Raw genomic sequence first — 18,740 nt, 5'->3', positions numbered from 1 at the left:
ACAAATGTTCCTCTCTATCTGTTGGGTTGGAGCAGATCCGGTTATACGTGATGGCCTGGCTGTAGACAATGGACTTTTTGATGTGTTTAGGATGGAAACTGTCCCATCTGAGGTATGTAGGCCGATCAATCCGTTTTCGGTACAGGGATGTCTGCATTGAGTTGTTTAAAATCTTTATGGTGGTGTCCAAAAAGTTGATTTCTGTATACGAGTAGCTTAATGTGAGGTCTATGGTGGGGTAGAATGCATTGAATCTTTCATGGAATTTTATTAGTTCTTGTTCGGTGTTGGTCCAGATGATCATGATGTCATCAATGTAGCGCAAGTAGGCCAATGGTTTGCTGGGGCAGGAGGCCAGAAAGTCACTCTCCAGTTTTGCCATAAAAAGGTTGGCATATTGCGGTGCCATTTTACTGCCCATGGCAGTCCCGGTGAGTTGCAGGAATATCTCTTTGCCAAAGGAGAAATAATTGTGTGTGAGAATGAATCTTGTGAGTTGTAGCAGTGCATCAGAGGCGACCCCATTGGCCTCAAGGTGCGCCTGGCAGGCAGTCAGTCCATCCTCGTGTGGAATGTTGGAATACAAGGATTCCACATCCATAGTGGCCAGGATGGCGCCATTGGGGAGGGGACCTACGGTTGACAGTTTGTTTAGTAGGTCCGTAGTGTCTTGCAGGTAGCTGGTTGTGTTTCTCACCAGTGGTTTGAGGATTCCTTCCACCCATCCTGAAATTCCTTCAGTGAGGGTACCCACACCTGAGATAATCGGCCTTCCTGGGTTGCCAGCTTTGTGTAGTTTTGGAAGCATGTAGAATGTTCCAACCTTGGGGTTCTCCGGTATCAAGTCCAGAAGTTTTGTGGAGCCCACAGACAGGCTTCTGATGACCCTTCTCAATTTCCTCACATATTTCTGAGTCGGGTCTTGATTCAGTTTGGTGTAGTACCTGGTGTCCGTCAGCTGTCTGTCTGCTTCTTTCTTGTAGTCTGATGTATTCATGAGGACTATAGCACCACCCTTATCTGCAGGCTTAATGGTGATTTCCTTGTTGCTCTTAAGTGCATGAATGGCCCTTCTTTCCTGCATATTGATATTAAATGTTTCACTTCCATGCTTCTCCAGTATAGTGGATTGCACCGCATGTCTAAAGGAGTCTATGTATTTGTCCAAGGTGTGATTCCAGCCAGGAGGGGGCGTCCAATCAGACTTCTTTTTGGCCCCAAGTTTCTCCTGTGTTATGTGCTTGAAAGTCCTGTGTCCTCTTTATCATGAAAGAATTCTTTCAGTCTTAGTCTTCTGAAATATTCCTCCATGTCACTACAAAGTTCTGTTTTGTCAAGCGTTTTAGTGGGACAGAATGAAAGTCCCCTGGAGAGGACACTGAGCTCCACCTTACTGGGGTTGTGAGATGACAGATTGATAACACAGCTGACTTTACCTTTGTCCGTGTCCCGTTGGGGGTCCTGTTCCTCCTGCCAGACTCGGGCTGCTCCTGATCCGTGTTTGGGTACAGGCCTGCTTTGAGTCGGTCTCTGGAGTTTCTTTTCCAAGCAATTTACTGATTGCTGTGCTTGGGTCACCTGGTTGAAAAGTGGCTGAATAGGGTTTGGAGACAGCACCCTGACAAGACTGTAACGTAGGAAGATTTGTGGTGTGAAGGGAGTGAGTGTGGGCTCTTTAAGCCGACCACGCTAAGTGAAAGACGGTGCCACATAAGCTGAGAAAGAGATACAGAGTGTCACTGAGTGCAGAAAAGTGATGTGCAGTGAAAGGAGCTTACAGCAATGGGTCGTTGGTGGCTCTTATGAGGATGGGTCAGATCTCTTGCAGTGAAAGGAAGCAGCTATGGCATACTCCCCTCTCCGGAACCTGCAGTGAAACATTAGTAGACTTTAATTACTGAGCTGTGGCCGAACCTAAACAGCAGTTGTAAATTGAGACTAGTGTGTTAGACAGGAGTGCACACATTTAAGAGCAACTAGGACAGAACTTAACTTCAAAGTAGTTGACCACTATTATTTTTAGCTTGGGACTATTGCAAGCATCCTTTATCCTGTTGTGAAGTGTACAGTATTCCCCATTAAAAGCGGGGTACCACTAATAAATGCAGTCTTATTGGACTCTAAGGATTGAGGGGACTCAGATTTGTTTAACTTGTTAACCCCTTAGTGACAACCCCATAGTGTTTTTATGTTCTGTCTGGCTGGGCTTTAATTCCTAAGGCTGTAAAGATGTTCTCGCTCTGTGGATTAAAGCGCTGCAGGCTGTGGACGTGACAGCTCCCTGCTGTTGGCTACTAGAGAAAACCGAGTACTGAAGCTGTCATGGGGGACCACGGGGAGCAACCCCAGGTCATGTGATCAATGATATCCAATGGATAATGGAGCTTGCATTGAAGTAAATGCAAAGTTAAAAGAGTTAAAGTTTCAGCTCCTGTCACGGATTGGATCCATGAGGGGAACTGAGAGCACTCACCCCCATCCTCGCATTTTGCAAGGCGATTTGGTATCCTAGGATCTTATGCCTGAATCTGCGCATGCACACCAGATGTTATACGTTACGCGCACATGCAGAAGAGTGATAGGCCGGGGAAGTTTAAACACTCCCTGCTCCCGGCTAGTATGGGTTTCCCTGTCACGTGATCACCATTATCTGTTATAACAGATAACGTAAAAGTGAAGTGAAGTAAAATAAAGTGTGGGAAAAAAAAGATGAAAAAAAGTTTGTTTCATTTTCCCTCACAGATCAAATCCGTGAGGGAAGATGAAATTACGTAACTAAGGTCCCCAGATTTATCCACGGACCTTACCCTGGCTCCTGTGCACGTGTCTATCGCCAAGGTGGCAGATGTATGCACAAAAGCCGCGGATTGCTGGGGTAATTTAAAATCTCCCAGCTCCTGGCTACCAAACGTAGCTGAGAGCCTGGAGACTTCATGGGGCACCATGGTACTTGGTCCTTGGTCACGTGATCACCATTATCCAATGGATAATAGAGATCACATAAAAGTTAAAAAAAAGCTAAAGCTCCTCTTCTCATCACGGATCCGAACTGTAAGGGGAGGTGAAATTACTTACCTAAGCCTCCAGCAATGTTCCCCAATGAGATCTTTACCTATGGACCTTTCCCCAGCATTGGCGCATGCGCCCATCACCAAAATGGCGGTTGCAAGCGCAGAAGGTGAGAAGGGCCAGGAAATTTAAAATCCCCTTGCTCTTGGCTACTAAAGGTAGTCAAGAGCCTGGACCAGTGACCGATGGCCACGGTGAGTGGTTTCTGGTCACGTGATCGCCGTTATCGAATGGATAATGGCAATCATGTAAAAATTAAAGCTCCACCCTGCACCTTGTCACAAACAGCAATGGGAGGGGAGCTTAGCTCCGCCCTGACCCACCCCCTCCCATTGCAAACAGCCAGCAAGGGGCAGTGAGGAGCAGGGAAGGGGTGAGAGTTTAGGAGTCACGCTGCTAAACTCCCTCCCACCTACCTTCTCCAGCAGCTGTGATAGGCTCCCATAGGAGTCTATACAGCTGCCACCCGTGTAAAATCCCCAGCCGAAATACACTATCCTGGGGCTGCGTATATCAGCTTGGCGTGAAAACCCCACCAATATATGCCCATGTGAATCCAGCCTTAAAGTGACATATGTCAGATTTTCAAAATTCGTTTTGGTCATTAAGGCGCAAACAGGCATGGTCACTAAGGGGTTAATAACAACTTAGAAAGACTAATCAGAGAGCTTAGACTGTCTTGGTTATACAGTACAAAGTTGAGTGATCATAGCTAATAGAGTATAGTGTTTGCTTTCTCCTACAGCTGATTCTGGTTGTGATAGAATTTAAGGTTTAATTACATTGTTATTAGAGATAAGCGAGCATGCTAGTTTGAGCATTAGCATACTCAAAAGTACTCGTTACTCAAGTGAGCACCACACAGTGCTCGGCTGCTCAAGAAAATTTTACCCTCTCCTCCCCACATGTTTATTTTTTGCTAAAGTGTATGCAAAATAGTTTTTTGCATACACTTTAGCAAAAAATACAGAGTGTAAAATGAGGACAGGACACACACTAAATTGTTTTCAATGGAGCCGAGGCTGCTGCTGGTGGCTCCATTGAAGACAATGGCCTGCTAGCACACCTGAATTGTTTTTCATGGAAGGGCTTTACATATAAGCCCTTCCCTAAAAAACAATAATTTTAGTGTAAAAAAATAAATAAATAAGAAAAAAACGTACTCCATTTATTCGTCGAGAGCTGCCTGTGATTGGCTGAGCACCTTAGCCAATCACAATTAGCTCTTTCAGCAGGTGGGGATTTTAAATCCCGCCTGCTGATAGATCAGCACTACAGAGCCTGGGACAGCAGGAGAGAAGACGCGGCTGAGCCCCGCAGCTGAAGGGAGGTGAGTATGTTTTTTTTTTTGTTTTTTTTCAATACTACTACTGTTTTTTCAGGAAAGGGCTTATATTTTTTAAGCCCTTCCCTGAAATCCAATGACAGGGAGCTGGCAGCAGGATCCTCTACCTCAGCTGTTATGTGTGACAGCTTCGGTAGCGAATTAAAGAATTCCTCTGCTGCAGCTGTCACAGATATGGCAGGTGCAGCAGCAGGGAATTCTTTTTACTAGCGGCGATGAAGGAAACATCTGCTGCATGCGGCAGATGTGTTTTGCATGCCCGCGGGGGACACGGCAGCAGCGGAGAGGTAAGTGTTTTTTTTTCTTTCTTTTTTTTTTTTACACTAAAATTATTGTTTTTTAGGGAAGGGCTTATATGTAAAGCCCTTCCATGAAAAACAGTTCAGGGGTGACGGCAGACGATTGTTTTCAAAGGAGCGGCCAGTAGCAGCCGTGGCTCCACTGAAAAATGCTTGAGACTCCCATTGACTTCTATGGGGTTCGTTACTCGAAATGAGCTCTCGACATTATAAAAGGCTTGGCTCGATTAACGAGCACCCGAGCATTTTGCTGCTCGCTCATCTCTAATTGTTATGCAATCCTGTTAATTATTTCTCCCTTGAACCAATTTGTTTTGAAGCCATTTAGTATTCAATAGTAAATACTGAAAATTGTGTCTTTGTGTTTTCAGTTTCTCTGTCATATCCTGAACGACCTGCACAATTCCACGGTCGCATTGCATAAGAATATTAATTTTGTTTGCAAAACATCTCTAATATGTTCCCATCTTGCTATCAGCTGATCACACTAGATGTGCACACTGCAGGAGAAATGTCATATTGCTTGTCACTCATTCAAATCAATATACAGCTGTGTAATACATAGTCACTCTGAGTCTTTTTGAGTTGGAGCCATTCTTCCCAACTCTGTGGATGATGGCTGACATCTATGTCCACTAATATGGCATAGCAACAGGTGTTGTCCTAATGGGACAGCCTCCTTAACCCCTTGATGACATGAATATTTTGCCACTTAACAACTAAGCGATTTTTTTTCTGCTTTTCATTATCTTATTCCAAGATCAATAACATTTTTTTTCATCACATTAGCCATACGAGGGTTTGGTTTTGTGGGAGAAATTGTATTCTCTTATGGCACTACTTTGGGGTATAAATAATGTATTGCTTAACAATTATTCATTTTTGGGGTTTGGGGTAATAGAAAAAAAATTCTGCCATTGCATTGTTTTTTGGGGTTTGAATTTACTGTATTTATCATGCAGATAATTATGTTATCTGGTTTACCACTTCACAGAGGCAGTAAGGTCCCAATTACTTAATTAAGCTCACTTTTAGGACCCAAAAATATAAATTCATAAAAATTAACTTTTAATAAATATTGCTTAAAAACCTTATGGACACACAAACAAAAAAAAAAAAAAAATCCACTATCCGGTAGGGAATGTGAAATTGTATCTGTCAGGACAGTGTCCGGGATATGGGGGTCCCTGAGATATCCCGCAACCCCTGTCCCTGCCTACTTGCCCCCCTGGGCTAACCCCCAGGGCGACAACTGGGCGGCGGTCCCTACCCTCACTAGGGAAGCGGGACACGGGAAGACAAACAGACACTGAGACAAAACAACGGTAGAATGGTCAGACAATCCGGGTTGGCAACAAGAGGGTACGCAGTACGGAGGGGTCAGGCAAAACGTAGTCAAGTCCAAAAGCAGGTGTCAGGAAAGCCGGGGTCACAAAGAGTAGTCAGGATAAACGCGGGTGCAGCTGGAGAACCAAACTAACACTGGCAAGGGCTGAAAGGAAAACACACATATTTAAATGCTGTCAGTGCTCCCGCCCCAGAAGCTGATTGGGGCGGGGAGCCTGACAGCAGCAGGGCTAATCAGGGAGGTGCTGGGGGCACGCCCCCAGTCTTGCTGCACAGACAGTTACTAGGGAAGCCAGCCTGGTAGTCAAGTGACTAGAAGCACCAGCTGCCTCCCTAGCAACCCGGCGGCGACCAGTCTTACAGCGGCCCGGGGAGATCACAAGAACCGGGGCTCCCCTGTGCCGCACTCCTGTAACCCGGGTGGCAGGACCGGTGGTGTGGGCACGGCGGCCCCGAGAGTTGCAGGTTCTGACAGTACCCCCCCTTCTACGGGGGGACACCGGACCCCCATGGCCAGGTGCGGGCTTAAGCGGGAAAGCCCTGTGGAATGACTGGACTAGGCGTGGCGCATGAACGTCCCTGGCAGGGACCCATGTCCTATCCTCAGGGCCAAATCCTCTCCAGTGGACCAGGTACTGCAGCACACCTCTAACCCGTCGGGCATCAACAAGCCTTTCTACTTCATACTCCAGTTCCCCCTGTACCAGAGAAGGAGGGGGCGGGTTCTGGGTGGGTAGAACTGGAGTCACATACTTCTTAAGCAAGCTTTTGTGAAAAACCTTGTGGACCTTCCAGGAGTCAGGAAGTGCCAACTTATATGACACCGGGTTGATAACCTGCGAAACAGTAAATGGGCCAATGAACCGAGGAGCAAGTTTCAGGGAGGGAACCTTAAGTCTCAGATTCTTGGATGACAATAAAACTTGCTCCCCGACCACAAAAGGTGCAGAGATAGTACATCTTTTATTTGAGTATTTACGCAGTTTCTCTTGGGAACCCTGAAGGTTCTTACGAACCTGGGCCCAAACTGTGCACAGTTCCTCAGAGGATATGTCAGCGGCCGGATTGTTCGAGACAAAAGGAGTACAAAGCGAGAACCGGGGATGGAACCCATAGTTACAAAAAAAAGGTGACAATTGGGTCGACGAGTTAACATGGTTGTTAATAGCAAATTCGGCGAGAGGTAAGTAGTTGGCCCACTGATACTGGTTATCAGAGACAAAAAGTCGCAGGTACTGGATAAGTTCTTGATTCATCCGTTCCGTTTGTCCGTTACTCTCGGGATGGAAAGCGGAGGAAAAAGACAAATTAACGTTTAGATTTTTACAGAAAGCTCGCCAGAAGCGAGCGACGAACTGAACCCCTCTATCTGACACTATATCCTCGGGGATCCCATGTAACCGAACAATCTCCTTGATGAACATTTCAGACAGAAGTTTGGCGTTAGGCAACTTGCAAAGCGGAACAAAATGTGACATTTTAGAGAAACGGTCAACTATTACCCAAATGACCGTATTCCCCAGCGAGGATGGCAGATCAGTAATAAAATCCATGGACAAATGGGACCATGGCCTGGACGGAATGGGCAAGGGAAGAAGAGGACCCTCAGGACGTCTCCTGAGATTCTTCCCCCTTGCGCAAACCGGGCACGCGGACACAAATAACCGTACATCCTTGGCCATGAGCGGCCACCAATAGAGTCTGGATACTAACTCCAGAGTACCCCTGATGCCGGGGTGTCCAGCTAGGACTGAAGCATGTGTCTCCTCTAACACTTTCAATCTCAGTGACAACGGGACAAATAATTTGCCTTCCGGAAGGGCTTCAGGAGCTGATTGTTGAGCGGCGTGTATGAGAGGTGAAAGGTCGGAGGAGACAGCAGCGAGGACCACCCCAGGGGAGAGAATGCTCTCAGGCTCAGACTCGGAAGGTTCCGGAGAACCAAAACTCCTAGACAGGGCATCAGCCTTGACATTCTTAGAACCGGGTCTATAGGTAACAACAAAATTGAACCGAGAGAAAAACAAGGCCCAGCGGGCTTGCCGAGCATTTAACCTCTTAGCAGAATCTAAATAGGTGAGGTTTTTATGGTCTGTGAGTACCGTGATCTGGTGATGGGCTCCTTCCAAAAAATGCCTCCACTCTTCGAAAGCCCACTTAATAGCCAGCAATTCCCGGTTGCCTATATCATAGTTCCGTTCGGTGGAAGAGAACTTTCTAGAAAAATAGGCACACGGTCTAAGGTTAGTGAGTGTGGAGGGACCTTGGGACAGTACCGCTCCCACACCAAACTCAGAGGCATCTACCTCCACCACAAAAGGGCAGGACAGATCCGGTTGTACTAGGACGGGCGCAGAAGAGAACGCCGCCTTTAGGGTATCGAAGGCCCTCAGAGCCTCAGAAGACCAGGTACTCACATCTGCTCCCTTTCTAGTGAGGTCCGTTAGAGGTTTAGCCACCACGGAGAAGTCTTTAATGAATTTGCGATAGTAGTTGGCGAAGCCGAGGAAGCGTTGAAGGGCTTTCAATGAACCTGGCTGGGCCCACTCCGTGATGGCTTTCACCTTCCCAGGATCCATCTGGAAGTCGCATGGCGTGATGATATACCCTAAGAATGATATCTTTTGTACCCCGAAAACACATTTCTCGAGTTTAGCAAACAGCTTGTTATGTCTGAGTCGAGCTAGCACAGTCTGAACATGAGTATGGTGACTCGGCAAGTCGGAGGAAAAAATCAGAATGTCGTCTAGATATACAACAACGAACACCCCCATGATATCCTGAAACACTGAATTCATGTACCCCTGAAAAATGGCGGGGGCGTTACACAATCCAAAAGGCATAACTAGGTATTCAAAATGACCGAGGGGCGTATTGAAGGCGGTTTTCCACTCATCCCCCTCCCGAATGCGGATGAGGTTGTATGCTCCCCTGAGATCAAGTTTAGAAAACCATTGGGCACCAGCGACCTGGTTGAGGAGGTCAGGAATGAGTGGAAGAGCATACTGGTTTCGGACTGTGATTTTATTTAGCTCTCTATAGTCAATACAGGGCCGGAGACCCCCATCCTTTTTCTCAACGAAGAAAAACCCGGCACCCACCGGGGATTCTGAGGGCCGGATGTGCCCCTTGGCCAAGCTGTCCTGGATATAGTCCCTCATGGATTCTCTCTCTGGAACCGTAACATTATAAATGCGGCCCTTAGGAAGTTTGGCCCCAGGAATCAAGTCGATCTTACAGTCCCATTCCCTATGAGGGGGCAGAGCTTCAGATAATTGCTTGGAGAACACGTCAGAAAAATCAGAGAGGTAATCAGGTAGGGGACTCCCCTCGCAGGTGGAGATTCCCACCTTCACTGGACAAAGGTGGTTGGCACAGCGGGGACCCCACTCTACCAGTTCCAACGTGTCCCAATTTACTACCGGGTTGTGCTCCCGGAGCCAGGGGAGGCCTAGGACGACGTCCACAGACAAATCTCTCATCACCAGAAAAGTGCAGGTTTCAACGTGTAGGGCTCCTATAGTAAACCTTACTTCAGGGGTAACCAGATTAACAACCCCTGCTTGCAATGGAGTGGAGTCCACTCCTGAAACAAAAATCGGAGTCTCTAAACGTAACAAAACCCCGGACAGTTGAGCAACGAAATTAAAGTTAACGAAATTAGCAGCAGCCCCAGAATCAACGAAGGCTTGCCCAGTACGGTGGAAAGCATGAAATTCTAGGGTGCAGGGCAATAACATTTTGGACAACACAGGGAGTACCTTGGCTCCTAGACAGTCCTCCCGACAACTGCCTAGGAGCGGAAGTTTTCCTGCCGTGGCTTCTTAGCGCAGGTTGCAATGCGGTGACCCAGCTCCCCACAGTAGAAGCAGAGGTTCTTCTTCAGGCGGTATTCCCGTCGTTGCTTGGGGTTCATGGCTCCCAGCTCCATGGCCTCGGTGGTGGGAGGTAAAAAGGTCGGGTCAGTCGAAGAAGTGGACGTGGGGAGTGGGGTGGTCCGAGCGGCGTGTCTGGCCCTCAAACGTCGGTCGGCCCGAATAGCCAGCGACATGGCTTGCTCCAGGGTTCTAGGCTCCGGGTGGGCCACGAGTAGGTCCTTAAGACCCTCAGACAGACCGGTCAAAAATAGGTCTTTTAGGGCGGCATCATTCCACCCGGATTCTGTACAATGTTGGCGGAATACAGCGCAGTAGTCCTCCGCCATCTTGCGACCCTGGCGCAGGGCCAGGAGCTTGGAGACTGCGTAGCCGGCCCGGTCGGGTTCGTCATAAATTTGACCCGAGGCGGAAAAAAAGGCGTCAAGGGATAGTCGGGTGGGAGAGCCAGCTGGTAACGAGAAAGCCCAATTTTGGGGCTCTCCCCTCAGGCGGGTAATTACGATTCCCACTTTCTGGTATTCAGTACCAGAGGAGTGGGGGCGGAGATCAAAGTAGAGCTTGCAGCTCTCTCTAAATGCAAAAAACTGACCTCTCTCTCCGGAGAAGCAATCCGGAAGCGTGGCTCGAGGTTCTGACATTGTTCCTGGAGCGGAAGGGGGCTGCATGGGACCTGCAGCTGCCACTTGTTCCTGTAGCTGCAAGCGGGCTGTTAGGTCCTGGACAAGGGTCGTAAGGACCTGGACCTGGTTCGCTAAAGCCGCCACGGCCTCCATCGAGGGGCTCAAAGTTGCCAGGCGGATGCAAGGGTCTGACCTTCGTTCGGCCAGTGTTACTGTCAGGACAGTGTCCGGGATATGGGGGTCCCTGAGATATCCCGCAACCCCTGTCCCTGCCTACTTGCCCCCCTGGGCTAACCCCCAGGGCGACAACTGGGCGGCGGTCCCTACCCTCACTAGGGAAGCGGGACACGGGAAGACAAACAGACACTGAGACAAAACAACGGTAGAATGGTCAGACAATCCGGGTTGGCAACAAGAGGGTACGCAGTACGGAGGGGTCAGGCAAAACGTAGTCAAGTCCAAAAGCAGGTGTCAGGAAAGCCGGGGTCACAAAGAGTAGTCAGGATAAACGCGGGTGCAGCTGGAGAACCAAACTAACACTGGCAAGGGCTGAAAGGAAAACACACATATTTAAATGCTGTCAGTGCTCCCGCCCCAGAAGCTGATTGGGGCGGGGAGCCTGACAGCAGCAGGGCTAATCAGGGAGGTGCTGGGGGCACGCCCCCAGTCTTGCTGCACAGACAGTTACTAGGGAAGCCAGCCTGGTAGTCAAGTGACAAGAAGCACCAGCTGCCTCCCTAGCAACCCGGCGGCGACCAGTCTTACAGCGGCCCGGGGAGATCACAAGAACCGGGGCTCCCCTGTGCCGCACTCCTGTAACCCGGGTGGCAGGACCGGTGGTGTGGGCACGGCGGCCCCGAGAGTTGCAGGTTCTGACAGTATCATACAGTAACACTTCAAGATCAGTATCGATCTTGGACGTTTTCTTTATTATGTCTTTTACGTCCAAAAGATAGCTCTTTTTTGGGGGGGTTTCTTGGTTTTAATGTTCCAAAAAACCTATGCATTTTTTCCGAACCTGAACATGATGTCGTAATCAGCCGGAATCTACATGCAACTCATATAGTCCAATGTATAATAGACATGAGATGTTTTTATGTACAGAATAGACCTTGTAATTGCCCAGATGTTTTTATCTACAAAATAGACCTTGTAATTGCCCTACGCGTTTCGCCCACTGCGTGGGCTCCTCAGGGGCTCAAGTATCTCCTGGGATGATTCCCTGGAGAAAGGGTTATCAGTCATCAACTGAGTATAGAAAATTGTTTATAGATTAGGACTATAATCCATTAGAGGCAATGAGTAAGTATAGGTAAGGTACTGTATTGAATTAGCACCCCACTATGAGGAGTGATCGCTGCAATAATACCTCTTAAGCTGATATGCGGTACTTGATAGACCAGGACTGTCATGCTGCCGCTTGTTCTATTTATTTTATGATTTCATTCTGCTTTATCTGATCCTGATAGGGGGGGAAACCTTACAACCCTTCACTAGGCTGAGAATTTGCCTGACTGCAGAAAAACCCTATTTAGTGGGAGCTATACTATTGATAGCTTTTGAGTATATCAAAACTCACCTACTAAAAGGATCTAATAGACAGCGATGTATTACCTGGGGAACTTTTTTTAGTGCGCAGACTATCTGGGTATTGACCAAGACATCACTCTAAGTGATAACTGGGCACTGTTCCTTTAGGAAATATTATTAGGCTATCAAGTACCGCATATCAGCTTAAGAGGTATTATTGCAGCGATCACTCCTCATAGTGGGGTGCTAATTCAATACAGTACCTTACCTATACTTACTCATTGCCTCTAATGGATTATAGTCCTAATCTATAAACAATTTTCTATACTCAGTTGATGACTGATAACCCTTTCTCCAGGGAATCATCCCAGGAGATACTTGAGCCCCTGAGGAGCCCACGCAGTGGGCGAAACGCGTAGGACATTTACAAGGTCTATTTTGTAGATAAAAACATCTGGGCAATTACAAGGTCTATTCTGTACATAAAAACATCTCATGTCTATTATACATTGGACTATATGAGTTGCATGTAGATTCCGGCTGATTACGACATCATGTTCAGGTTCGGAAAAAATGCATAGGTTTTTTGGAACATTAAAACCAAGAAACCCCCCCAAAAAAGAGCTATCTTTTGGACGTAAAAGACATAATAAAGAAAACGTCCAAGATCGATACTGATCTTGAAGTGTTACTGTATGATACAATTTCACATTCCCTACCGGATAGTGGATTTTTTTTTTTTTTTGTTTGTGTGTCCATAAGGTTTTTAAGCAATATTTATTAAAAGTTAATTTTTATGAATTTATATTTTTGGGTCCTAAAAGTGAGCTTTGTTATCTGGTTTAGCATGATTATAGCGATAGCATGTTTATATAGTTTTTATGTGTTACTACTTTTGTACATTAAAAACACTTTTTTTTAAACAAAAAAAAAAATGTATTTCCATCACCACATTCCAAGACTTGTAGCATTACACCTGTGTAAGTGGTAACTAAGTGGTCAAACATTCCTGAAAATTTTTAATTTTCTATTACATGCAGTCACTAATACATGAATTTCATAATTTCTTTCACAGTCCTATGTCACTTGTTCTTTGGGAATGCAGTATGTTGGCTATGTGATCATTATTTATGGAGTGACTGCCTCAATTTTTTCATATGTGTTTGGAAAATTGACAGTGTACATAAAAAGGATTTCCTTCTTTTCTGCAGGTAAAATTTATTTTTTTTCCAATCTAATTCACAAATAAATGGATAATACAGGTATTATAAATATAGTAATGTAAAAAAAGGCCTCTGTACAGTATTCTGTAGATATACCATTCAAATGAGTAAAATGAATATATATACTTGGCAAATATGTATCTACTAGTACCAGTGTTTCTGGTGGCGCAATGCGCCACTTACTAATCAAACTACTAATGACTGCTTGTCTTAATGTATGTGTGTGAGTGCTTCTCATGCTCTGCCCCTGCTAATGTCATGTCTCCGCCCCTGGTGATGCCATCAAAGGTCCTACAATATATATAAAACACAGAGTCTGACCAACAGAAGAACACCACAGTTAGGGCTCTTGGAAGGGCAGGGCAAAAATAACAAAATGAGAATAAAACTAAGCCATTATTATCTTATAAGACATAACTCAGTGGTCCTGACAGAATACATTGACCTACCTCCACCACTAAGATCCAGTGGGCTGAAGGACTTGTGGTGATGTCACTGCTGTGGGAGGAGCCAAACTGTGTTTGTCTTTTGTGGTAATTAAGCTACTGTGAGTGTGATATGCCACCACAAACACTGCTACTATAAAGTCCTAATAATTAGTAGTATAGTAAAAGGGGTTGGAGTTGGTCACAGATCCTAAACAAGCAGAGCTGGACAGCAGCCATGTGCTTACAGGTCCTGTAAGCACAGGCCTGCTGTCAGGCCCTGCATGTTTTAGAACCTGTGATGATGTCACCGTCAGGGGCGAAGCTCAGAGCCCTGGTGACTGATCACATGATGGTGACATCATCACATGTAACTCACACAGTCACTCACAGACAGGTGGGCGTTAGTATTTTGATACTGTATTTTTTGTCTTGTGCTTTAGGCCAACTAAACTTTGTAGTAATGTGTTTTGTTTTGCAAAAAGCAAATGTTATTAGAAAGAAGCAAAATATGTCAGGTTCACACAATGCAAATGTACTTGTAAGGTTTCCTTTTAGCCAAACAGAGTGGATCCAAAAGAAAGACTTTTAGGGTATGTTAACATGGAGCAAATTGACAGCGTGCTTTCCATAAATCCAATCCCAAATTACAAAAAAACCCATCATACTAAAGATATTCAAAAAATATGGAGATGCTTATAATTAATAACATTCAGTGATATCATACTTTCTTGTTGAGATTCTGAGGGTGTCTGCTCTGCAATTCAAAGATCCACATGGCCTCTTTAATTAATGGTAATTTTCTAAGGTTCTAGCTCCTAGTTGGTTGCTATACCCTCTTAATGCCTTTAAAAGTAAAAGCACTTACATCACCTTTATAAGCAGAGGATTCATTAAGGGAGTTACTGCTGCTGAGAGCTATATTTGCAAACAAAAAAAAAAGGGTGTGAGTTTGTTGTGATCCAAAGTGTTTTGTGTTTCAAGCATGTGACGTAAGATCAAGCAACTTTACATTCAGTGGCTTTAGAAAGTAATCACTTACTTCTATTTACTCTTTATATCTGTTATTTTTCACTGATTTTTAGCAGTACTATTCCCACTTAGAATATGCTCCATGATTGACAATGCTGTCCAGTGTACATCTTGTGTCATTTGTGCCATGTATGCAGTCCTTGAACAGCCTTTCAAGGCTATCAGGGACGCTAGTCCTAAAATAGCACACCCCAGCAAGTTTTCAAATTGGAAAATGAGGGGAATGTCATTACAGGGTTAACACTGCTGCAGCATGACATGTCCTCTGACCATGAGGGGATGTCTATTCCAGTCAGAAGGAAATAAAGAGCACAGAACGGGCTAGGCAGGTCCTGGTAGTGTGGTACTCACAGGGCAATCTGTCACAAAGACTGGGATCATCGAACAGTGTGTTCTCAGCCAATCAAGGCAATGCTTCATTGGTTTATTTTTTGCCTTCCTTCAGATCAATATTGAGGGTAATAGGCTGAACTGGATAGACATATGTCTTTTTTTTGGCCTAACATACTATATTACTATGTCTGATATTCCAGCCAAAACCTCCTCTAACTATACTTTTCAGATATAAGTTTAAAAAAATGAAAACATTTTTTGAAAAGGAGATGCACTTTTATGCTTTAATTTGAGAGACCATGATTTGACCAGAGCCATTATTTATTTTAAGAGGATGGTTTTTCCATTATTCATTCTATTCTTTTCCTTTGTACAGCTATGATTATAAACATCAGCAGTATAGCAGCGCTGTTTATATGGAAGCCTCATCGTTATCAACTTGGAGTGTTTTTTGTATTCACTGGCCTATGGGGTACTGCAGATGCTGTTTGGCAAACACTATTGAATGGCAAGTATTACATAAACCTTGTTATCCACTCATTGCTAAAGTTAAAAAGTAAGAGAGATAGACCATATTGCAGGTTCAGTCTTGCTAAGATTTGCTGTTTAAAATTCTGCATGTTCCTTTTCAGTGTTCAACGATAGCTATCACATCCAGGGTTTGGTTCCTCAGATAGCCCAGAGGTCTCTTTGCTGCATAAGGAAACGCAAGTGTTAGGTTGCGTTCACACGGGGAAATTTAGCTTGCATTATGCACTGCAAGCTGTGTTGAATTCCACTCAAAATCCACATGGATTTTCATGCACAATTGCATGTAGCTTAATTCTACAGGCAATTCCGTATCAACATCTGCAATGAAACTTGTGAGTTTTGGTGCAGAATTCACTGCAGCGAATTTGGGTGCGTAATGCATTGCAGTGCCCATTGTTTTCAATGGGGCCAGCAAAGCATTGCACCATGTGCTAGGTGCACAAGAGTGTGATGCAAGGTTTTACATTAAAAACAGCAGGAAACACTACATGATCCTCCATCATGGCTGTCCGCCACGCCAGTGGATTGCAACTTCCCTGAAGTGATGCAAGACACTTTTGATACGGGGAAATCGCACATTGGAGAGCCTTAGGGACCTTTCACACAGGCCAGAATTACCACGCAGGACACATCCAAATCTGCAGCTACAGAATTCTACATTTCTGTAGTTCTAACTGTGGATTTTGATGCAAAATTGCAGGCAAGGTTTAAGCTATTTTGAATTTCGTATCAAAATTCGCAAGTAGTCTGTGAATTTTGGTGCAGAATCTAAGTGGCTTGTGGTGCATCTTCCATGCTAATTCCGGCCTGTCTTAAATTTTTTTTTCTTCCTTTTTCAGCATTCACTATGTGGCGTAAATGACACGATAACTTTTTTTCTGTGGTTGGTATGATGACAAAAATACCAAAAATATAATTTTTAAAGATTTTTTCACTTTTTCACAACCTGAACCCTTTTATTGTTTTGAAATTATTTTGCAAAGTCCCATGGCATGTTTATTGACAGCTGTGTGAGGGCTTGTTTTTTGTGTGACGAGCAGTAATTTCATTGGTACCATTTTGAAGTATGCATGACTTTGCTTTTTTTTTAATAGTTTGCCAAGAGAGATATACCCAACATGTATATTTTTTATTCAGTTTTGAAAAAATCAACAAAGGGAAAAGTTCAAGTGCAAAAAAGTGGGGGTTTACTATTTTTTTTATACCTCTTTTTGTCCTTGTAGGGGACTTAAACCTGTAATCTCTTGATTGCTTAGATAATATATTGCAGTACTTCACAGGCCATGGCAAATCTAGACTTCATTGACTGATGCCCAGTTGCCATGACAATCCATCAGCCATTCTCGATTACATGATCATCATAGCATGTAACAGGTTAATGCTGATCCTTACTGCTGCAGCAGGAGACCAATTGTCAATCACACTGGCTCCTCCTGCGAATAGTGCTGGTTCAGCTCCTAAGCCTGCACAATCTATATACCATAAATATATGGCATTTTGCCTCAAACACCTTCTCGCCATGACATACAAGGGGTCCAGAAAGTCTTTAAATTTTTCATTTTGTTATGTTGTGACCATGTGTCACGGGGATTTCGTGTGGGACACAGGTTTCAGGATAAGTTGAAGCCAAGGAGTTAATAGAAATATACAACATTTGGGGGGGCGTGGCCTGGACGAGCACAAGATGGCAGCGTAATATCTGACCTCCGCTAGGCATACCACTAAAAGCGGCTCCAAAGCGACTGAAGAAGCTTTCTCCTCTGCTAATTATACCGGCAAACACCTCTGCAAGCCGATATCCACCAGGAGATGTCCCGCAGAAGAGTCCAGCGCTCCTAGCCTAAACGGCTGGATGATTTCTTTTCAGCGCCGGCCACCCGACACGCTGCTGCAGCAAGCGCTCTGACATCCCCGGTGTCTAATGCAGGACAACGAAGGGAGAATTCCTCTTCACCAGAGACACAGATAAGATCTTCTCCGGAACAGCTGCTACAAGAAGCGGTGAGTGAAACACACAAAGCCCCTAAACAACATAACAACGCAGGGAAAAGACACAGCATGGCCCCACATGTTGCCCACAAAATGGCGCTGGCCCCCCTGCAGCATAATACAGATCACTCTCCATCAGCAAGCCCACAAAAACAGAGACCCAGGATAGAGGACAATACAAATGCAGATTTTCAAGATGAATCTCTTAAAGAGTATATTTCTGCTTTGCCCTCTTCTTCACAACCAGCCTCTGAAACATTTATAAAGGACATGGTGATGGCTTTAAGTGACTCACTGCAACTAAATTTTCACTCTCTAAAATCCTCCATAAAAACCTCATTAGAAGATATAGGCGCCAGAGTCTCGCATACGGAGAACAAAATGGGAGAATTTTCACAATCCCATAAAGCATTGATAGATGCACATTACGAGCTTGTAGATGAAGTATCCCAATTAAAAGCAAAAATAGCAGACATGGAAGATAGGAATAGAAGGAATAACATCAAAATTAGAGGAGTTCCGGAGTCTATATTAACATCTGAAATTCCTGATTACCTAAACCGCCTAATGGCAACTATGCTTCCTAACGCATCTGCACTAGACCTAGCGGTCGACAGAGCCCACAGGCTTCCTAAGCCCAGCTATCTCTCTGACTCTGTACCAAGAGACATTATCGCAAGGATACATTTCTTTCAAACAAAAGAAGCTTTCATGTCTGCTGTACAGAAAGCAAATCAGCTACCTGCACCATACGAAGGCATTCGCCTATTCACAGATTTATCCAAAGCTACCATGCAAGAAAGGAAAAAATGCTCCCATATCACCATAGCTCTGCGTCAGCAAAAAATACCTTACAGATGGGGATTTCCCACAAAAATTCTGATTAGGAAAAATGACATAACCCATGCAATTCTCAAACCGGAGGACGCTTTCCAATTATGCAAATCCTGGGGCATAAATCTACCCCTTCCACAACGTCAGCTACCCACAGGAGAAAAAGATACCACGAGATTCAAAGACTCGACCTACAAATGAGGGACACTCTACAAGAGGAAGCCTAATTCACCTAAGTAGGTGGTCCTGCCAGCCTGAAATACCCAGGCAAACTTTTCACCACCC

At 45.1% G+C, this 18,740-nt stretch overlaps 1 protein-coding gene across 4 annotated transcripts in view; it reads left to right on the top strand.

The window, feature by feature from the left end:
- The window catches only part of LOC136620987 (protein unc-93 homolog A-like), a 91,829-nt gene that overhangs the window by 53,220 nt on the left and 19,869 nt on the right, over positions 1–18,740 (top strand). For 3 of the 4 annotated variants that reach the window (XM_066596138.1, XM_066596139.1, XM_066596140.1), the window contains 2 exons: positions 13,164–13,299; positions 15,478–15,609. In XM_066596138.1, coding sequence (XP_066452235.1) covers positions 13,164–13,299; positions 15,478–15,609 — 268 coding nt within the window. Of the gene's footprint in view, positions 1–13,163; positions 13,300–15,477; positions 15,610–17,499; positions 17,634–18,740 lie in introns of all 4 variants that reach the window. The other variant, XM_066596141.1, reaches the window with a different exon arrangement.

Source organism: Eleutherodactylus coqui, chromosome 3, assembly GCF_035609145.1.
Source record: "Eleutherodactylus coqui strain aEleCoq1 chromosome 3, aEleCoq1.hap1, whole genome shotgun sequence".
Taxonomy (NCBI): domain Eukaryota; kingdom Metazoa; phylum Chordata; class Amphibia; order Anura; family Eleutherodactylidae; genus Eleutherodactylus; species Eleutherodactylus coqui.
This window is presented reverse-complemented; position numbering and strand designations above follow the sequence as displayed.